This window comes from Mytilus trossulus, chromosome 12 (assembly GCF_036588685.1).
Source record: "Mytilus trossulus isolate FHL-02 chromosome 12, PNRI_Mtr1.1.1.hap1, whole genome shotgun sequence".
NCBI classification, from domain to species: Eukaryota; Metazoa; Mollusca; class Bivalvia; order Mytilida; family Mytilidae; genus Mytilus; species Mytilus trossulus.
Genome location: NC_086384.1, coordinates 34,369,943 through 34,393,449, shown reverse-complemented (window position 1 = coordinate 34,393,449; position 23,507 = coordinate 34,369,943). Strand labels below are relative to the sequence as shown.

The following is a 23,507-nucleotide window of genomic DNA, read 5'->3' as shown; positions in this document are numbered from 1 at the left end:
AGCTGATATACCGTCAGTGACTGTATATCACATATGAATATACGGTCAATGCAATTTGACTGCTCAAATAGCACAGCGGCAGTATATAATGTGTTATATTTAATAGCAATTTTTTGTATACATTCAATATATAAGAACAATTATCATTTAGATTCGTCCAAACTTATCGAAATAGGTTATTATAAATAGTTTAATCATGCCAACCTGTGGTAAAATCATATCTACATAAGACTTATAAGTGAAAAAAATCCCAAATAAAGTATGAAGTCAAAGAGCATTGAAATTAAGCCAAATACAGCTAAATTAATCTATTCCTGGCATAGAAAAATCTTAAGTATATCGAGGAATTAAAAGTTTGGTGAATATTTAATTGATAATAGTGACATTATCAAAATGAATGACATTTGGTATTTTCACATGAGATTGTAACCTGTGATGTTCTCCTCGAATGCAGGAGATCTTGTGTTTTAACTTCTGCCAAGTCTAACCAAAGACTTGATGGATGTTTTTAAGAAGTTTATTTAATCAATATTAAAGCAATTGCACCAAATCTTTTTATAATTGAAGTATACCTATCTATTACAGGTGACATCTTATGGTGGAAATCTTAACTTTGTAATCAGCTATAGACCTGGACTGGATACCAGCCCACAGGACACTGCTGCTCCACTGGTGGAAATAAGTGTAAGTGGAATCAGTTCAAAATCCAATTTCAACCACAAAATTACTCAAATTAATAATGTGTATTAATTTTTATAGCATAAATAAAGTGGATTTTTATAAAATGGGATACAGTTCAAGGAGAGGCAAACGAGTCATCCGTTTTAAATGTGAACAAAATTACTTTTGAAATTATTTGCTTGCTTTGAACTTGATCAGGATATCAGGAAACTGTTTCAATTTAGAACATGGACATTACAAAAGCTTTTCTCTATTTTCCTGGTACATTAATATGTCACATTGCATTAAAATAACATCAACAGCATTTTCAATTATGATCATTACCATAATTTCGTCTTTTCAACTTGTGTTTTATATTAAGATTTCTGTTTTCAGGGAAACGATATAACATTAGTTTACAAGGACAAAACTGCCCCATCATCAAATACACCTGCAGTATACAAAGTGCCATTATATGAGGTAAATTTTCAGGAGGAGTACTTTGAAAGAGGGTATTCATGATTTTAATCTACTACAATAACTTTTTATTTGGTTAAAATTGCTTTTGATTATTTTTAGATTTATTGAGAATTAATTTCATAGATTGCATGAATTAATAAGATAATGATTTGTAAAATTGTTATTTGCTATAAAACAATATGCCTTTAACCAATAAATGAACATCTCTCATAACTATCCTATTCCACATGATATGCTAGTAGTGTATAAAACATGAAGCAATTCAAACTAAAAAAGAAATAGCCTTATTTATATCAAAACAATTTACGAAAATCAAATATAACTGACATGAACCCAAGACAACAACCAAACTAAAAGCTCCTGACTTTGGACTGGCACATAAAGGATGTGACTGTGGTTAAGTTATTTCTGACATTATTTTATGATTATTACAGCAATTTTGGACAAGACCCGATGGAGAACCTGCCACCAGAGAATTCTTGTTGATGGCTTTAGCTGATGTTAGTGCCTTACTGATCAGAGCTACCTTTACAAGAGACACAGAATCTGCAAGGTAAAAACTAATGGCATTTCACATTTGTTTTAATTTTTTTATTTAGAAAATTTGCTGTTTTCCATAGCAAAACATTGGATAGACATTGTGTATAAAAAAAAACACAAAGGATTTTGCAATATTTTGGGGAGGGGATGAAACTTTAAACACTGGTCAAAGGTTTTTTTCTTAATTATCTTAGAAATGGTATATGATGCTTTACTCTTATTATTTATTTGATGGAATACAAATTTTAGGACAATATTGAAAAAATGAAGTTAGCTTGTAGCAACATGGAAAATGGATTTTAAAACATTTTAATATTTTAAAATTGTATTGTAGTATCCGTGATGTAATTATGGACATAGCAGAAGACAGAGATACCAGATTAGACAGGGCTTATGCTGTAGAACAATGTGCTTGTCCAACTGGTTACAAAGGATTGTCCTGTGAGGTTAGTGAAAATAGGATAATAATGATATACCAATTAGGATGTATTTTTGTTAAAACTGCAATTTCATACTGTGGATTCATTTATTTTCGTGGATACTAACTTTCATGGATTGAGGAAAACTTATATGTTCGTGGATATTTAATTTCGTGGTTTTGGAGAAATCTGCATACAAGCCTATAGAAAATTTGGTTTTCGTTGAACATTTCATTTCGTGGTTCGTCTGTTCCCACGAAATCCACGAAAATTGGTATCCAACGAATCATTATGAATCCACAGTATTCAATTCCAAAGTCTGCATGTAAGCCTTTATATGCAGACTTTAGCAAAAACATGAACTCATACATCCACTGAAATACATTTTTTCCTCAATTCATGAAATTTGATACCCTTGAAATTATATAAATCCATTGTATATGATTTGAACCATTAAGATTGTATACTCTCAATTTCAATACACACACCAATAGGTGAAATATAAAAAATAACTTGTGATTAGGGATATACAAAATCTATTAAAAAAGGAAAAATGGTGAATATATCAATTAGACAGCAACCCAATGACAAAACTTATTTTTCAAGATTTTTTATAGGATTATGAATCAATGCAGTTTTATTTTGATGACCAATTGAAATTTTTGTAAGCAACTTATTTTTGAGACTTTTTTTTAACAGAAAAATAACGCAAACATAAATTGCAGTGATTATGTGAAACTTCTGTCTTCTCTTAAATGTTCACATCAAGAAAATAAATCACTGCATAGTTTGCTGCTAAGGGCTTCAGTTCAAATGTGTATTTGAATACCAACAGCTGTAAGTCAACTGTATTTTATTTGGTTGGTAAGATGAGCATTTCTTAAACAATAACCAAACAATAGATGTGGTATAAGTGCCAATGAGACAAATCTCAATCAAAGTCACTATTTGTAAAAGTAAACCATTATAGGTTGAAAGTACGGTCTTCAACATTGAGCCTTGACTCACACCAAACAGCAAGCTATAAAGGGCCTCATTTAAGCAGGAAAACCAACATTCTTATCTATATATAAAAAAAACAAGAAACACTTAGGACCCACATCAACAAACAACATTCAGTGAACATCAGATTCCTGACTTAAAACAGGGACAAATAAAAGAAAAAAAAATAAAGAAAAAAAAAAAAAAATGCAGCCTGTTTATAGGTTTTAATAGGTACCAACCTTCACCCTTACCTGAAACAATAGTGTAACATAACAACATAGAATAACAATAAGTTAATTTGTTTATTTAGGATTGTGATAGTGGGTATACTAGGACAGGAGGTGGTCTGTACCTTGGGTTATGTGAACCATGTCAGTGTAACAGACATTCCAGTGAGTGTGACCCAGAGACAGGAACATGCAAGGTAGGGCCAGGTTACCTGTTTTAACTGTGAATTTTTTTTATCTTAAAATATGTAGAAGTTACCTTATAAAGATTTATGTGAAAAAAAAAAATCAATTGTTATACTTATTTTAGGATACCATGATGTTGAGGTAGAAAAAAGTAAAAAGTGATTTACAAGTCAAGGCTGATGTGCATATTACCACTGAAGTTAAGATATCCAATAGCTATAGGAAATGGACATGTAGAGTTGTCTCATTGGCAGTCATACCACATCTTCCTATATCTATGTTGTAGAAAAAAATCTGTCTTTTCAGAGGTTAAAATGAAACGAAATTTGAAAATTCTGCTATACATTTCATAGAAAAATATATTTTTTTAACAAAATTCTACTGAAGTTATTTCTTGTAAATGAGTGAAAAGTCTACAGTTTCTTGCAATAATTGAAACATGTTTGTTCTATGACAGTACATTGAATATTTTTTTTTATAGTAAAGTTATATAAAATTTATCACACATTTTTGAAAGTTTTGAAAGGTGTAAAATAACTTCACTAGCTGACATAAATTGTTCGAGTGCAGTATTTTTTGGCTGTGTTGGTGACCTGCACTGGCTGTAATCTGCACTTTGCTCGGTTTGTTGCTTTTCACATTTTCATTCTCAATTTTATCACAAATGAATCTATTTTTAGAACTGTCAACATAATACAGAAGGTGATACGTGTGAGAGATGTGCCCCTGGTTTCTATGGCGATGCTAGAGGAGGATCTCCAACTTCCTGTCAACCATGTCCATGTCCTCTTACAGAATCTCCAAATCAGTGAGTATATGATCTTTCAACTCTTCTGGTAAACATTTGTATACACCATGTATTAAACCAAAAGATGTCCCATTGCTGATTGTATTATGACATATACAGTCCAGTATAGTTCTCACCCCCTTTTTATCCCCCAAAAATCTTTATTAATATAATTAATATTTACCGGGACATCTTCTGGTCGTCCTTTTTGGGTTAACTATTTCCATTGTTTGATGCTTGAATTATGGTTAAAAAGAAATACTAAAAGACAAACATTGTTTGAGAAATTATCAGTATAATCATTGGCAGATCCAGGGGGGGGGGGGGTGTTCCGGGGGTTGAAATGCTATGTGAAATATCTTAAATGTTATAAAATATATAAGATATTGTAAAATATATAAAATATTGTCAAATGTATCTAAATCTATTCTGAAGTAGATTATTGGCAGTACATTTGATTATTAGAGTTACTTAAATCTATTTAGAAATGTTTATTACCGAATTATTTTCCTACAATTGATAAACATTTTACTTCAGATTCAGTCCAGTTTGTGAGTTATCCAGTGATGGCCAGGTGACATGTACGGCTTGTCCTGCAGGTCACACAGGCAGGAGATGTGAAAGGTAAGTATTTAATATAAGCAGGCGGGCGGGAGGACCTATTTTTGGATGTTAGTATTTTATCTTTAGTTTTGAGTGAAATTCAAGATTTACACTTATCAGGAATTAAGGATTATTTTTTTTCTGGAAAGAATGCTTTTTTGGGGGGAAACACAGATTTAGCTAAATTTTTCCGTGAATTTGGGATGACACCACTACATCTGAACGCCTGGCCTCTAATCAATATGTTTCAATATGTGACAACAGGAGTATAGTATTCAACTTCAATTACTTTGGATTCATTGCTATTCATAGATATCAATTTTTGTGGATTTCAAAGGAATTGGTTAATAACAAATTTAATTTTAAATTAATAGGAATAATTAGAAGATGTGGTATGAGTGCCAATGAGACAACTTTCCATCCAAGTACACATTTTCAATAGGCTTTTATGCAGACACAAAACAATAGCAAAAGATATCTTGGAAAGTTTCAAGCATCTTTAGAAAAAAAAAGCTTAAAACATTGCTAAGTTACTTCTTCATTTTTAAAAAAAATTTGTTGGAAGATGAGTAAAAGCATTTTAACCTGAGATTTTAAAATTTAGTTGAAGATAAACAAAATCAAAGAAATAAATGTTTGCGGACATTCTACTTTGGTTTGTAATTTAAAAATGTCATCATAACTGATAAACGTTATCCAAACAACAAAATTTGCATTGCATGTGAAACAAACAAAAACTATTTTAAAGCTGGAGTTTTCCATTAATAATTTACTGGTTGCAAGACTCACTGAATAACCTTTGACCTTTCAGCTGTATACAAGGCTATACTGGTAACCCACTCAGACCTGGAGATTACTGTAAAATTGGACCAGTTGGTAAGTTAAAATGCAATTAAATTTGAAAAAAATTACCTGCTAGTAATCAGTTGTTTGTACTTTGTGTGGTCTGTCAGAAAATATTTTTGGAGTACTGTGGATTCATTTATTGTCCTGGATGAGAGAAAACTTGCATGTACTTGGATATTTAATTTTTTTAATATACAAGCCTTTGGAAAATTTGTCCTAATAGAAAACATTTAATTTTGTGGTTCATTGGTAACCACAAATTCCACGAAAATTTGCTTTGAATTTTTTATATTGAAAGTTCAGTAAAATTAGATATATCTCACTTTTTTCTTAGAAAAACAGGAAGAGGGGTTGCTACCTGTAAGGTATGAAGTGGACTTGTAAAAAGTCTATTCATTAACGTTATACTTAGGTCAATAAGGGTACTCCTTAATCTGTCACTGATATCATGGATTTACATACCTGCCAACTTTTCAAAATGTCCATGGGGGTGTTTCATGCCAGATGGATCCTATAGTTCTACAAAACCATCAAGGGGGCATTCAAATATGTTTTAATGTTGTTTTTTTGGCTTATTTCCTACAAGCCTATATCCATTGTATAATTTATAATTTTATTCAAATTGTGGACAAAATTGCTCTTTTAAAATTTCCATTTGGGAGCCTCCATGGGGGAAATCCCCCACAAATAGTGAGTTGGCAGGTATGTATTTAGTAAGCAAAAAGTTTTTATTCTAATATTTTAAATCAATTATTGAATATTTTCATGTAAAATTATCTCTAATGAAAGAAAAGATTTAAGACAGAAGAAAATATTGCCTGAATTATTTCCTATTATTATTTTAAACCAGGACCAGATTGTAATTGTGACAGCAGGGGAACAGTTCCTAACACACAGTGTGATCCTAACAATCTACAATGCACGTGTAAAGTAAGTGACTGTATTCTTAGGACTTGTTGTCAAGTTACATTTTGAACCCCTCATGCTTATTCCTAGGCAATGCATTAAAATTTTGCCCACTTAATTTGAAAATTATTGTTTATTTTTGTTGTTGTTAAAAACTGTATAAGAAGAGTTATATGATTGCTAATGAGACAAATATGAAGGACAGCAACTTAGCTGAATTATTAAGTACCAACTTCAAACTGACACATGCAGAATGTGAATGGGTTAAACATCTTTGGACAGTGGTGTTACAGCACAACATAAGAAAAAAATCTGAAAAACAGATGGAAAGTTATTAATACTTATCTGATCAGAAAAAAAGATAGAAAAAAAACCCAAATGACATCCAAAGGTTAACATCCAGCCTCCAATAATAGATTTGTCATTAACAAGGTGAGCCATTCATACACCTAATCGCTATTTATTCCATTCCGGATAAGTTCTAAAATTACACAACGTTTTCATCCAGTTGAAGCTATCTGGGACTCTGTTTAAACAATTCACCATGCATGATACTTTTTAATGACACCTATATAAACTACCGTAAATACTTCACACATAATATTTTTTTACTTCAATTTTAATTTCGAAAAAAGTGGATCATACTATAACAAAGTTTCTTGATGATCACTTTCTAAAGTTTTTTCTCTCTAAGGTCACTACTGATGACCTCCATTTTTCGGCCGGTGACCCAAACAGGAAGTTGTATAAATGACTGTTTTTCCCGGAATGGACTAAATAGAGATAAGGTGTATTGATATTTGTATGATATTTTGTAAAGCTGTATGTTCTTGTTTTCAGTCCTATGTAAGAGGTCTGCGTTGTAGTACATGTAAAGATGGCTATTTTTATTTGGATCAAAGTAACCAACAGGGATGTCTGGCATGTTGGTGTAATGGCCTGACCAACCAGTGCTCTAGTTCATCTTACTATAGAGATGAGGTAAGTAGGGTACCAGAAAAAAACAGTGCTTTTGTTACTATGGAAACATGCCTGCTATTTTTTATGTTGAATGTCATCTTTGTTTTCATCATTGTAAGGTTTGATTAAATGTAAAATTGTGACACATTTGGCACAAAATCACGTTTATAATTTTAACTGGAATTTTGAAACAATAAATGCAAATTGAAAATATTCCTACAGTGTTTTCTCAAAATTTTGTTACAGTGTAGTGTTTATCTGTTTTAGAAATTACTCAACTATTCCAGTTTAATCAATTCAGTCTTTTTCAAGTTTTTCCATCAACATTTGACATCTTCACAAAAATTGATTTTCAAGTTATATTTCTAATCGGGGAAAATAAATCCTTAACAAAATTTAGACAGTCTGCAGTATGATTTGGTTTAAAGTATAATATCTTTGAATTTTTTTATTTTTTTATTTGCATATCTTTTAAACATTTTAGCTAAGACCACAGTTAGGATCAGATGGAAGCCATAACTTTGCCCTTACAAACAGAAGATTAAGTAACACAATCACTGATGGTTTTGAACTAGATGTCACAAGACGGGAAGTCAAATTCGCCAGATTAGATAGTGTCCAGAAGGAACGAGAAAGTCTTTACTTCAGCCTGCCTCCCAAGTTTAGAGGAAACAAGGTAAAGATATTTTATTGCACAACTTCATTAGGTAAATTACCGTTATAATGCAAATCATCAGATAAATCATGGTTATTGCAAATCATTAAGTAATCATTTTTATTGCAAATCATTAGGTAAATCATGGTTACTGCAATTTATTAGGTTAATCATGGTTATTGCAAATCATTAGGTAAATCATGGTTATAGCACAGAATTATTAGGTAAATCATGGCTATAGCACAGCATCATTAGGTAAATCATGGCTATAGCACAGCATCATTAGGTAAATCAGGGCTATAGCACAGCATCATCAGGTAAATCATGGTTATTGCAAATCATTAGGTAAATCATGGTTATAGCACAGCATCATTAGGTAAATCATAGTCATGGTCATAGCACAACATCATTAGGTAAATCATGGCTATAGCATATTATCATCAGGTAAATCATGGTTATTGCAAATCATTAGGTAAATCATTGTTATAGCAAATCATTAGATAAATCATGGTTTTGCACATCATATTCATAGCACAACATCATTAGGTAAATCATGGCTATAGCGTATTATCATCAGGTAAATCATGGTTACTGCAAATCATCAAGTAAATCATTGTTACTGCAAATCATTAGGTAACTCATGGTTATTGCAAATCATTAGGTAAATCATGGTTATTGCAAATCATTAGGTAAATCATGGTTATTGCAAATCATTGTCATAGCACAGCATCATTAGGTAAATCATAGTCATGGTCATAGCACGACATCATTAGGATAATCATGGCTATAGCATATTATCATCAGGTAAATCATGGTTATTGCAAATCATTAGGTAAATCATGGTTATTGCAAATCATTGTCATAGCACAGCATCATTAGGTAAATCATAGTCATGGTCATAGCACGACATCATTAGGTTAATCATGGCTATCAAGCATAACATCATCAGGTATATGGTTATTGCAAATCATTAGGTAAATCATGGTTATTGCAAATCATTAGGTAAATCATGGTTATTGCAAATCATTAGGTAAATCATGGTTATTGCAAATCATTAGGTAAATCATGGTTATTGCAAATCATCAGGTGAATCATGGTTATTGCAAATCATTAGGTAAATCATGGTTATTGCAAATCATTGTCATAGCACAGCATCATTAGGTAAATCATAGTCATGGTCATAGCACGACATCATTAGGTTAATCATGGCTATCAAGCATAACATCATCAGGTATATGGTTATTGCAAATCATTAGGTAAATCATGGTTATTGCAAATCATTAGGTAAATCATGGTTATTGCAAATCATCAGGTGAATCATGGTTATTGCAAATCATCAGGTAAATCATGGTTATTGCAAATCATTGTTACAGCACAGCATCATCAGGTAAATCATAGTCATAGAAACAAAAAGAATAGAAAAGAAAAGAAAGAAATTTGCAAAAGCACAATTTCTGGTATTTAAATCGACAGTCAGGTTCAGGGTTCAAATGAAAGTACATTAATTATAATAAATCTTCATAAGTCAGGCCTCTAGTTTCCCTTTTGAATTGTTCTCATTTTGTCATTTTGAGGCCTTTTCGGGATATCTTTACTGCTTAGATGTTTGCTTATTGTTGAAGTCCTTACCAAGAGTTATAGTTAGAACTCATTTGGAAAGTTGTCTCGTTTACAATGATACCGCATCTTTTTATAAAGTTTTTATTTTTAATTTTTAGGTGGAATCTTATGGTGGTTATCTACGATTTACATTGGAGACCCATGTGGCTCAGGATGCAGGAAGCACCTTTAGGGATGTTGATATAGAAATAATTGTGAGTATTTTTAAGCAATTAATACAAATTTCTTACCACTTACAGTAAGTATTTTTATGCCCCACCTACGATAGTAGAGGGGCATTATGTTTTCTGGTCTGTGCGTTCGTTCGTTCGTTCGTTCGTCTGTCCAGTTTCAGGTTAAAGTTTTTGGACGAGGAAGTTTTTGATGAAGTTGAAGTCCAATCAACCTGAAACTTAGTATATATGTTCCTTATGATATGATCTTTCTAAATTGAATGTCAAATTAGAGTTCTGACCCCAATTTCACTGTCCACTGAACATAGAAAATGATAGTGCGAGTGGGGCATCTGTGTCCTGGGGACACATTCTTGTTGTAAATATTATCCGCGTAATTAATAAGAATTATAATATAAACAATTTTTATTGATTGTATTTACAGAGTATTAGGTATATATATTTGCTAAATTTGATAGTTCTTTTTTTTACAATGAATGAAAATGAAATGAAATAAACCTGAAAATAACTGTATGATGTATGGGACATAAAATTGTTATATAAAAGGAAGATTTAACATCTAGAATAGATGAATCTTTTTCTAAGCCTCCTTTGTAATACACTTTCATATTAAAACTATTAACAAACATTCTATATATAACATGCTTGAATTTTGTTTACAGACAAGTGGACAGAGAGAGCGAATGTACCATCTATTTAATCCTGCAGTCAAGATGTATGAAGCTAACTTATATGAGATTTTACTTAGAGAGGTAAGATTGCATTTTGAAAGAAGAACAATGAAATATTTGCCACTGGAGGTTAAGCAATTAACAATCAGTTGAATAGTCCTGCAAATATTGTTGTTCTCTTTTTAGTAAAAAAAAATGGTTCTGACAAGGTTTCCATGTAAAATGTATAATACAGGAGTTGTCCTCTCATTTCTTGAATTTAAAAATTGTTTCCCTTGAAAGAATAAACTTTTTATAGTTATATATGTGCACACTTGCAATTATTTCTGAAAATAGGTGTAAGCCAAGATGTAAAAAAATCCATATGTGAAGTTTGGTATAAAATCAAAAGTTATTTTAGTGGATTAATGTTAGTTGGTTATACGTAGTTATTTCAAGTATCTCATTAGAAAATGTCTAGAATATTAAATACAGCTATACAAGATATTGCCAGTTCTAAAGGAAAATAACTGTTACTTAGAAAAATGGAAGTAATTGTCTATCTTTATAGCAGTTATGAAAAAAATATAAAATCCAAAATTTCTTTTAACACTCTTTCTGCATAAACATCTAAATTCAAAAGTGACCATTACATTTTTAATTTCAGTCAACTTTCCAATTGAGCGATGGATCAACACCAACCAGAGAAGCATTCCTTAGGATATTGTCTGACATTGAGGCCATTCTCATCAGAGCTACATACCACAGCATCACCTCATACACATCATTACGTGACCTTCGTATGGATACAGCTGTACCTGAAGTTACCAACCTTGGTCGCGCTCCAATGGTTGAGAGCTGTCGATGCCCAGAAGGATACAGAGGACTCTCATGTGAAGAGTGTGCTGTTGGTTATCTAAAGGATACCAATAATCGTTGTATCAGATGTAGCTGTAATGGGCATGCTTCAGCATGTGATCCAGCAACTGGAGTCTGCTTGGTAAGATGTTGTTTGGTTTGAAACTAAATCAAAATTCAGTTAAATATATAAAAAAAAAATGAATAGTGGGCCAAGATCAAAAGATTAAAAAAAAATTATACAAAGGAGAAATTACATATAGAAAATTAAAAAAATAAATAGTAATGAAGTAACTTCGTACATAGACTCAATGCATTTTTGTATTACAGAACTGTCAAGACAATACTGAAGGTGAGAGATGTGAAAGATGTGCTACTGGTTACTATGGTGATTCCACAACTGGTACCCCTAATGATTGTAGACCTTGTCCTTGTCCACTCACTGTACCCTCTAACCAGTAAGTATGAGAATTTTATAAAAAATAATTACATTTAGAATTATACTGGCATTATTTATATAATAGTACATAGCGGATTTTGAAATTGCTGTAATTAATCTCATGATTGTGTCCATCATTTAATAAAAACAATAATAATGGTATGCAAAAATTTCTAAAATATACAGATTGTCTAAAAACTTTTAAGATATAGCAAAAAAGGAAGAACATAGTAAAATGGCAAGTTTGTGTGTAACATGCAAACAATTCTAAATTTTCAGAACTGGTATAGTCTTAAAATTATGAAAATATTAATGAAATTAAATAATTTGTGTTTCACAGATTTTCCCGAAGTTGTTACCTTGAATCAGATGGTCTAGTCACATGTGATAGATGTCCACCAGGATATATTGGTAGAAAGTGTGAAAGGTAATTCATATAACATTCTATACACCTTATGGCTATTTGTTTGCCATTACTGGACATCACAAAAGTTTCGTTAAATTTTGACGTTATATAATAAAATATCTGACACCACAATGTAAAAACGATTGTTGTATGACGTCAATAGTTCAAATGGAACAGATTCTCGGGTCAGTTGGGACAGATTTCAAAATAGCAATAAGGTGTATTGTTAGTTAGCTATGTTTTATTGCTTAGAATCAAGATATATTCCTTTCTTATCAAACTTACTGGGGAGGGGGAGGGGGACCGTGAGGTGGTTTTCCATTAAAGAGGTTGGGCTGTTGTAATGAGGTTGTAGAAAGTGTTTGTCAAATCTTCTTTCAACCAACATACTTTCAATGATAAATATTATACTTTTACCATTGCAGATCATTTTCTGTTTGATTAAATTTTGAAGGAAATTTAGCCATAGTGGAGGTTACTCAGACATTTCAATTTAAAAAAAAAAAGGAATTCTCAGTAAATTTTCAGATTTTTCTTAAATCCAAGCTTTTTGATAAAACATTCAAATAATACACTGTGAATTTTATATTTGATTTAAGTCTGCCTTAATAATCTTAAAATGAGAACCTTTCTTTTTATGGAGAAATAGTTTTATAACCCGCTCATCATCCAAATGGGTAGAAATTCTAGTTTTATATCGAAAATGATTTGTTTATCAGGTGTGATACAGACAGAGGCTACACTGGTAACCCTACAGAAGTAGGAGGAAGATGCCAGAGAGATGGTAAGTTACCAGTCATGTGACTTATTAATTTAGAAAATATTCAGAAAGAGGCTATGCTAAAGAGATAGTGTCAGGTTATATTTCATTTCATGTACCACTAAAAATTCCTAAGACATCTTTAATGCAATAAACTGTTTTGAAAAATAGACTGGTTTCTTTTCAACATGTCCCTTAGTCTAAGTCAATTAGACAATTTGATTCACATGAGCAACATAATTGATTAGAATATAGACTTCCAATTTAAAATACAATGTCAAGGGCACTTCTAATTAATCTGGAAGAGGAAAGATAGTTGAGATCTCAGGTTGGTTGATGATACAAAATTATTCGAGATATAGAAGAATAAGATACTATAATGCTTGAAGATACTGTAAATAGATATAGGAAGATGTGGTATGAGTGCCAATTGAGACAGCTCTCCATCCTAATAACAATTTATAAAAGTAAACCATTATAGTATAAAAAAAGAAGATGTGGTGTGATTGCCAATGAGACAACTGTCCACAAGAGACCAAAATGACACAGACATTAACAACTATAGGTCACAGCCTTCAACAATGAGCAAAGCCCATACTGCATAGTCAGCTATAAAAGGCCCTGATAAGACAATGTAAAACAATTCAAACAAGAAAACTAACGGCCTTGTTTATATAAAAAAATGAATGAAAAACAAATATGTAACACATAAATAAATGACAACCACTGAACTACAGGCTCCTGACTTGGGACAGGCACATACATAAATAATGTGGCAGGTTAAATAGGTCAATGTACAGCCTTCTACACTGAGCCTTGGCTCACATCGAACAACAAGCTATAAAGGGCCCCAAAATTACTAGTGTAAAACCATTCAAACAGAAAAAACAGCGGCCTAATCTATAAAAAAAAACAAGAAATGAGAAATATGTATGAATTACATAACAAACAACAACTACTGTACAACATACTTATATTAGTCACTTTCACAAGTAGAAAAATAACACAGATATAAATAGTCATGCTCATGCCAAATTTGGTTCTTCTCATCAAGGAATACAGAACAAGAGCAAGAGTAGAAAATCTTGAATAGAAATCCTTGGAAAACAGTGAATTTAGTCTTGGCTGAATGCCAATTGAGATTTTTAAATATTGGCATTGGTGTTTTAAGTTTAATTGATATTTGCATAAGAAAAAATCACTTGATTCAAATGAATATTTTGTCTTCAGAGGTCCTAAAACCTGTTGTAACGGTCAACCCAACAGAGCTAGAGGACACAGTCGGTCAGACTATAGTCTTCCAATGTAATGTGCAAGGTCCAGGGCCTTTCAATGTAATCTGGAGTAGAATAGACGGCCAAGGTCTACCAAATAGAGCCCAAGTTGGTCCAAGATACTCACTTACAATCAGAGATGTACAAGAGACAGATGCAGGCAGATATGTTTGTACGGCAACTAATGTTCACGGCAGCAACAGGCAGTATGTCAACTTAATTGTGTTAGGTAAGTATCATGAATTATGTTCTCTTGCTGGAACTCTTTTATTTGGAATAAAATTGATTTGTACAAGAAACATATGTAGGAAGATACGTCTGTGTATGGCAACTTATGTTCACTCAAGCAGCAGACGTAATTGTGTTATGTAGATATTACAAATTATCTCCCCTTTCTAGCACTTACATACTTTTTTGATTGCATAAAAGCTTGAAGTTTATTTGCTTATAATAGCTTTTTGGGGTTTTCCTTTTTCAAAATCTTTGTAAAAACTTTCAAGTTTGGAATTTTAAAAATCTTTGGGAGTCACGATTCAGCAGGCTTCTATTGTCAGATTGAAAATTGGTTTATAATTTATGCTTAAGAATATTTAATTTAACAACAGGTAAACAACAGCCTATTAGGGTGTACATTGAACCACCAAAGGAAAGATCGGTTGATCAGGGACAATCGGTTAGATTTGTCTGTGTTGCTCAAGGAGAAATGCAGGTATGTTTTGTCTGAAATAACCATAGCGATTAGAACTCATAATTCTAAATATAACAGGTTTTTGCCAATTTTGAGGTTTTAAAACTTTTATTTGAATTATTGCAATTTTAACTTTTCCTTTAAACAACCAAAATGGACTATAAAGATGTTTTTTGTTTCAACCTTTAATTACTGATATTTTTTTTTAATCGTTTAATTTGATATTAAAGTTCCTTTCACATTGAACCTTCATTTCAATATTTTCAACGATTTCCTTTTACTTTTGTAATAAAATTGAGAATGGAAATGGGGAATGTGTCAAAGATACAACAACCTGACCATATAGCAGACAACAGCCAAGGGCCACCAATGGGTCTGCAATGAAGTGAGAAACTGCCGCACTCTGAGGAGCCCTTCAGCTGGCCCCTAAACAAATATGTATACTAGTTCAGTGATAATGGACGTCATACTAAACTCTGAAATATACACAAGAAACTAAAATTAAAAATTATACAAGACTAACAAAGGCCAGAGGCTCCTGACTTGGAACAAGCGCAAAAATGTAACTTATTTCCGAATTATGTTCCACTTTTAAAGTTGAGGCTATATCATATTCAACTTGTCTGTACATCAGTTCATTCAACAATTAATTTCATCACAATTTTTACAAACTCTACTGTCTAAAACGACTTTCTATTTGGTCAGCAATCTGACAATACAAATATGTAAAGTGTATAAGTGATTTTTATACGCCAAATCCTATTGTTTGCAAGGTTAAAATTAACACTTTTATTGTTTGTTTTTTTCTTCAAAATCCAATTAACGCCAGTGTATAATATTCACAATTTATTTTAACTCCAGAAAATGTTCCACTTAATAGTAAAGGGAGATTTCTGTAAACAGTGTTATATTCTAAGTTTTGATCATTTATGTTCTACCTTTGTATACTGTGGATACTTTAATATTCTTGGATACCAATTTTCGTGGATTTCATAGGAACAGGGAATCCTCAAATTTAAATGTCCAATGAAATACAAATTTTGTACAGGAAAGTAAGCAAACTTTTCCGAAACCACAAATTAAAATATCCACGATTATGCAAGTTTTCCTCAACCCACGAAAATAAATGAATCCACAGTATGTGATGCTATGTCAAATTATTATTTAGATACGGCGTACCGGTCGTAGAGAGGTAATTTATATACATGGGTAGAGGTACATGTAATCTATGCATTTGTATTGTATAGGGTCGACGTCTGCAGGTAAACATTGGAGAGAAAAATGTACTAACAAACCATTTTTGAACATTGGAGAAATGTACTAACAAACAATTATTGAAAATTGCAGCTTTGTAATTTGTTTGTTTTTTCTTTTGAAATTTGCAGATTGGGGTAAACAACTTAGTCCATAATTATTGTTGTACAATTTCCCCCCTTATCCCTCTTTCTGGTTTGAATTAGAATTTTCTATAGAAATCTTACTGTAAATTCAGAAATTTTTACATCCATTAATTCTACTAATTAAGAGAAAAGAGCTTAAAATTTGCAAAACTATCCCATTTGAAATAATGAAAGCAGTGGAAGAATTTCTGAATTTGCAGTATCTAAATCATCTTTTGATAAAAATCTTTTAATTCTCAAAGCCTGTTGCACAGAATGAATAAAATTAGCTTTTTGCATGCATATCTTTGAATTTATTTATTTTTTCAACTTTTTAAAGCAGCTAGCCTCAATTTCTTTATTCTTCAATTGAGATAAAAAAATAAATACTTGGAATATGGTAGAAAATTGGTATGACTTACTGTAACCTTGGTATCTGCATATGGTTAGTCAAATGATATTGACTATATAAACAGTTTTGATATACTGTCACCATACCTGCAGCCAGGGGGGTTTGGAAAATTCGGACCCCCCCCCCCCTTGAAACAAATAAGCACTGTTAAAGTCAACGTTATGTTGGAAATGTGACTGTTAAAGTCGAGTTTGTGAGTCAAAATACACCCCCCCCCCCCTTGGAAATTCCTGGCTAAGGGCCTGTTTGTACCAACCCAATAAAGCCATCTTGGTTACACAAATATAATATTGCCATAGCACTTTGTGTATAAAGCTTAGAGACACATATGAGTTGAGTAGCCAGCCTACAACAACCAGTTCATTTCAAAAGTCACACCAAACTTTTTAATTTGAGTACATTGTATTTTAGTTGTTACAATAGAGCATGATTTTCAAACCCTATCAAAAATTTCTTTTAACCACTAACCCAGATTTTTCAGTTTGTTGCTAAATGTTACTTTTAAACATAATTTCCCTTCCAAAATATCACATGACAGGCAGATTTAAACATGTGACTGACCCTGCTCTACTAACTGAGCTACAGGATTTACCTCACAAGCAAATGGTGGGCGTATATATATATGCTTACTGGCTTAAATGAAGACCTGGTACACAGAATGAGGGAAGAAACAGGATTAAAATGCCCAATAATCCTGTTTTTTTCTAAGCCCCTCACACATGATTATTTGTTCCCAGACAATGTTCGGGGTATTCCATATTTTAGCCTTTTCTTGATATGCTCATTGCATAAATTCCTTGGAAGCTGAATGGTAGAAGTAGTTCATGTACTATATCACAAGCCTGTCATCACTGAAGTCATCACAGATCCAGCCATTTTAAAGAGTAGGGCTTCCCAACCCAGGATAAAGGGGGGGGGGGTCCAACTATATGTCCCCATTCAAATGCATTGATCGTTCGAAAAAAAAGGGGGGGTTCCAATCCCTGGTACCCCCCTCTAGATCTGGATTGACTCCAATCTTGATTGACAGCATTTATGCCAGTGATTGGCATTCTGGCTAATTATCCTCCACCAATAAAAACTTACCATCATAATATAGCTGATAGTGCTGACAGTGGCGTTAAACACCAAGAAACAATCACTCATCAGATATAAAGATGTTTAAAAAAACAAGTTTTTGAATGAATGATGATTAAGCATGTTTTCATAATTCTGGACTATGGTATGGTAATTGGTGACAGTGTTTATTGTTATTTCTTGCATAGCTAGGTAAAAGGGGTACAGCAAGAATAATGTTTATTGAATTTAAGCATGATTTTAACAGTCCAGGGACATTCTTAGGCCATGATAGTATTATTCCTAGATAAATAAAGTCAATTCAAAGTAAACAAATGTAATTGATAATCATACATGCAATATAACTAATTGGTTAAAGAGGTCGATTCCTTCAAAAATGGATATTGTGCAAATTACATAATGTTTTCATTTTGCTTTAGTATCCATGAAATTAGGAAATTTTTTCAAATTTCAATTAGGCAAAAAAGTCATGTTTTGTAAATTTTCACTAGTAAAGTAACAGTTACTGTAAACCAACTTATTTTCGAGAGCGATTTGTTTTCGTGACTTTCTCAATTAGAAAAATATCGCAAATATAAATCGTCGTGAATATGTAAAACTTAGATCCTTCCTTCAAGTAAAAAAGAAAATCGCAAAATTAAATAGCCGCAAAGCGGTCTAGAACGGTTAAAAGCGAAATAAATCATAAAATAAGTTAGTTTACAGTATTTTCCATGTTAAAAAAATCTTTCTTAATGAAAATCTTAAAACAACTAATATGGTTGTGGTGTTAAATCTCCAATACAACAACTGAATGCTCAAAGTTGGATGTCAAAAATATTTTCGGAACGTTGACAATTGTTAGTGTATGAATTTCCTAATTTCATGGTTACTGACTGTTCATTTTAATCTAGAATTATTATCATGACCCTATACTAATATTTTTAAAGTTTACACTTAATGCTCTGGTGCACTGGTTTGTAGCAATTTTAGAGTTCTATTTGGTGAATTGTTTAAAAAAAACACACATTTATATAAGATTTATTTATTTTAAAATGATTGTAACATTCTATCCCATTTTTGCAAACATTATTTAGGAAATAAGTGTTACAAAAATCTGAAATTTCACAATAATTTTTTGCTAAGACACTTTAGCAAAGAAAAAAATGTTATTTTATGTTAATGCAGATGTATAACTAGATTCATTTGGGTTGGATATTTTGCTATTGAGTAGCTGAATATTTATTTATTTCTGATGTGAAAAAGAATAATTAAATATGAACTTTGCTATTTCAACCAACCCACAGTTGTTAGGTCATCATAGGTTACTAATGAAGAAATTAGTACATGTATATATGAAAAGTAACTCGTTATTAAAATAACATTTCATTTTATGTATCATTCTAATATGTAATGTCTGTGTCTAGCTGTTATCATTATATGTGAAATTGTCGACTTGTAAATGTTGCTTTATTAATAATACTGTTAGTTCTGTGTATAGAATATTAGACTCAGTGAATTGAGGCAACTTTTAAATGTGATCTTTTGATCGTAAAGGGGTGATGCCCTATTGGAGTCGCCTAAAGCTGTGACAATTTAATTATATTTGAACAAGATTTTTATATCTATTTGAACAGAGCAACTACATCCTGTCTTGGTCAAAAGTGGGTGGTTTGATGCCGAACAAAGCTATTGATCAGAATGGTGTGCTGGTCATTCCAAATGTCCGACCAGAAGATGGTGGTACTTACGAGTGTACGGGTTCTGACATGTTCAATATGGATACAGATAGGGCTACTCTTGTTGTCAGCGGTAAATATTAAAAAAAATAATAAAAAATTATGGTTTTAGTGGTACTTATGAGTGTACAGGTTCTGACATGTTCAATATGGATACAGATAGGGCTACTCTTGTTGTCAGCGGTAAATATATTTTTTTTTTTTTTATGGTTTTGGTGGTACGTTTTTAGTTTTTTAATTTGCCAAATTATTATCATGCCAGTAAACTAGGTATCAATTGCAACACTTTTTTTTTCTGAATATGAAACCAATGTCAAATACTTTAAATAATTGATGCTTTAAACTATATCTTACAGCACAACAAGTACAGCCTACTGTTAGAATTGAGCCAACATTCCAAACTGTGAATGAATTTGAGACAGCAGAATTCAGATGTGTAACAACTGGTCGACCAGCACCAACGGTAGAATGGCGAAGAGGAACTGGTACTATGAACCCCAGTGCTGTAATATCTGGTGGTGTGTTGAGGATACCAGCTGCTCTAAGAAGTGACGAGGCCCAGTACTTCTGCAAGGCATCAAATGTAGCAGGAACCACAGAAGTTAGAACCATTCTTTATGTTAAATCTAGTAAGTACTCATGAACTTTAATTTGTTTCAGGGTATTCCATCAAATTGGATTTGACTTTGTTTTGGACTATTCCATCAAACTAAATGTGACTTTGATTTAGGCTCTGCCATCAAAATGAATTTGACTTTGTTAATTTTATTTTTTTATGTATGTGTTTATTATCTGAAAAATGTGTTTTATATGTTATAGAAACATGAATTTCTTTAAAATAATTATGAAATTCATCTTATCTAAACTGACCTAATAACATCAAATTTGTTTTGGGGTAATCTATTCAAATATATATAAACTTATTTAGAGGTATTCCTTTTTTAAAAATGGATGGGAATTTGTTTAGACACTTTAAAATCTAAAAAAAAAGTAACTCTGAGAATTTTTAAAGATTGAAACCTTTGACCTACTGGCTCGAAGCAAATCTTTGTGTTTATTAACTGGTAATGTAGACAATAGTATTTTCTGTTTTTTGTATTCTATGACATGGAGAAAATCTGTATGAAAATTTATTATTTGTACATAAAACATCTGATATTGTTTTCAAACAGCAGACACTATACATATGATTTTACCTTTCAGATCCACGACCACCAACTGATATAACAATCATTGTAAGACAAGTAGCCATTATAGCAACAATAGGAAGTACTGAACAACTTATATGTTATATTGACGATAATTCCATCAGACCTACGTTGATCTGGTCAAGGAATGGAGGTCTTCCTTCAGGTGAGTCATAGTTGTCTTGATGGGGGGTCCTTTATTTATATATTTTTTTAGAATAGATATAGGTATTTTTTCTCTATTCTTTTATATTTTTGCTCATTATTCTCTGTTCTTTAATTTTTAGCACTCTGTTATGATCTATTATTTTTTTTCTCTATTCTGTATTTTTTGGGGGCCATTTTCCTGTAGATATATGGCTCATTATTTTCAATTCTATAAACTGCATTCAGACCATCATAGTAAGCCTGCGCTATACCCTGTTTAGTAAGCGATATTCAAACTAGACCTGCCAACTTTTCATCCATGAGAGATTTTGACTGAACATTGAAATATTATATAAACTGCACAACTCAGAATAGGTATGTAACGAAGTTAGAATGACACTTAATACACATACTAATTCAAAACAATAGTATAAAAATAAGAATTGACACAACCTAAATAATTTTTTTTTAAAATAGCAACTTTCAGGAATCTGAGGGGAACAAAAAAAATAAATCTTGGAAACCCTCTTCCCACTATTTTAATCCCTCAGAGAATTGCCTTCCAACATGTCATAATTATTAACTTATGGTATTCTAAGCTAAGCTATAGGTTATGTCTAGTTATTAACATAAGGTATTCTAGGCTAAGCTTTAGGTAATGTCTAATTATTAACATAAGGTATTCTAGACTAAGCTATTATAATAGCTTTCCAACATGTCATAACTATTAACTTATGATATTCTAAGCTAAGCTATAGAATAGCCTTCCAACATGTCATAATTATTAACTTATGGTATTCTAAGCTAAGCTATAGAATAGCCTTCCAACATGTCATAATTATTAATATAAGGTATTCTAGGCTCTATAGGTTATGTCATAATTATTAACTTACAGGATTCTAGGCTAAGCTATAGGTTATGTCATAATTATTAACTTACAGGATTCTAGGCTAAGCTATAGGTTATGTCATAATTATTAACTTACAGGATTCTAAGCTAAGCTATAGGTTAACTTTAAACGATTTGTGTACTGCATATTGACATTATCTTTCAACTTGCAGTGGTAACTATAGTATCCATATTTTTTTTTTTTTTTTTTTTTTTTTTATCGTATATCTTTTTCATTTGCAGGCTCTGCACAAGAGAATGGTGTTTTGACCTTGAACAACATTCAGCCATCTTTTGCTGGTTCCTATGTGTGTACAGGTATAACACCAAATGGAGACAGGGGAACAGGCACAACTACTCTGACTGTACGACCTGAAATAGAAAGTAAGTACAATTGAATAGATATATCACCATGAACATCTACTGAATTGCATTTTTGTACCTTTTGTAAATTTGATATTGTATATTAACAATAAAAAAAGCATTTTGTTTTCATATATATAAAATATACCTGCTTTACCATCTTGGGTACCAAATAAACAACAACAAAGAAACATGTTTGTTGTGCCCGACCTAGGGGCATTATGTTTTCGGTCTGTGTGTCTTTTCATCTGTTTGTCTGTTAATCATATGAATACATCAGAGACAAATAGTAATTTGTTATTCAATCTTAACTCGTAAGAATGCATTTATGCAATAATGATGACTTCTGGGATAAAACAGATCTCTCTGATATCCATGTTCTTTGAGTTTAAAGTTCAAGTGCATTTTTCTATTTTGAATAGCCACAGTACCAACTGCTACAGTGACACCAGATAGAACAACTATTGCCCAGGGAACTACTGGTACCATTAGATGTAGTGTAACTGGTACCCCACAACCTAAAATCACATGGTCTAAATCTAGAGGAGAACTGACAGCCAGACATCAGGTAAACTTGAGTTTTTAAGAAAAGAAAATTGAAAAATATTATGTCATTTTGACATTTGAACATTTCCTTTTTGAAAAGGGAATGATTATTGCAAAGAATATTTTTCCTTGACTATATTTAGAAAAAAAAGCCAGCATAAGATATTTGATTTTTTTTTAACCTTGACTATTGTTCAACAATTTTATTTAACAAGTAATAAAAACTAGTTTAGCCATTGGATTCACAAAATTTTCACTGCACCAATAGGCATCACTCTACGATATCTATTTAATGTCAACATAACAAATTGATTAAGTCAAGTGACATTTCAATTTAATGTTTTGAATTATCATAATATTATGTCTGTTTTTCTAGGTCGTAGGAGAAATGTTGAGAATCACTAATGCCCAAGTAGAGGACCGTGGGGTATACATCTGTCGTGCTGAGAATACTGCAGGATTAGGACAAGGCTGGGCCATTGTAGAAGTTGAAAGTGAGTACAGTTGTACTAGTTAAAATAGTTTGAACTTTTACTTTGGAAGTGAGGTTGTAGAAACTAATTTGAAACTGTGGATTTATTATTATTTGTTGGATACCAATTTGTGTTGGTTTCGTGGGTTTAGGTAAATAAAATAATGAATTCAAATATTCAAAGAATTGCAATTTTT

The 23,507-nt window shown here is 31.8% G+C and overlaps 1 protein-coding gene across 1 annotated transcript in view; it reads left to right on the top strand.

The window, feature by feature from the left end:
- LOC134693874 (basement membrane-specific heparan sulfate proteoglycan core protein-like) overlaps positions 1-23,507 on the top strand; it is a 172,506-nt gene that overhangs the window by 105,536 nt on the left and 43,463 nt on the right. The window contains exons 37-62 of the mRNA XM_063554809.1: positions 586-684; positions 1,057-1,140; positions 1,575-1,693; positions 2,015-2,126; positions 3,394-3,507; positions 4,177-4,304; positions 4,821-4,907; positions 5,698-5,762; positions 6,583-6,662; positions 7,479-7,619; positions 8,083-8,274; positions 9,972-10,067; positions 10,709-10,798; positions 11,364-11,696; positions 11,885-12,012; positions 12,334-12,420; positions 13,119-13,183; positions 14,390-14,662; positions 15,039-15,142; positions 16,369-16,383; positions 19,606-19,780; positions 20,064-20,336; positions 20,911-21,060; positions 22,173-22,313; positions 22,715-22,860; positions 23,215-23,332. Of these exons, the coding sequence (XP_063410879.1) occupies positions 586-684; positions 1,057-1,140; positions 1,575-1,693; positions 2,015-2,126; positions 3,394-3,507; positions 4,177-4,304; positions 4,821-4,907; positions 5,698-5,762; positions 6,583-6,662; positions 7,479-7,619; positions 8,083-8,274; positions 9,972-10,067; positions 10,709-10,798; positions 11,364-11,696; positions 11,885-12,012; positions 12,334-12,420; positions 13,119-13,183; positions 14,390-14,662; positions 15,039-15,142; positions 16,369-16,383; positions 19,606-19,780; positions 20,064-20,336; positions 20,911-21,060; positions 22,173-22,313; positions 22,715-22,860; positions 23,215-23,332 (3,415 nt within the window). The remainder of the gene's footprint in view (positions 1-585; positions 685-1,056; positions 1,141-1,574; positions 1,694-2,014; positions 2,127-3,393; positions 3,508-4,176; positions 4,305-4,820; positions 4,908-5,697; positions 5,763-6,582; positions 6,663-7,478; positions 7,620-8,082; positions 8,275-9,971; positions 10,068-10,708; positions 10,799-11,363; positions 11,697-11,884; positions 12,013-12,333; positions 12,421-13,118; positions 13,184-14,389; positions 14,663-15,038; positions 15,143-16,368; positions 16,384-19,605; positions 19,781-20,063; positions 20,337-20,910; positions 21,061-22,172; positions 22,314-22,714; positions 22,861-23,214; positions 23,333-23,507) is intronic.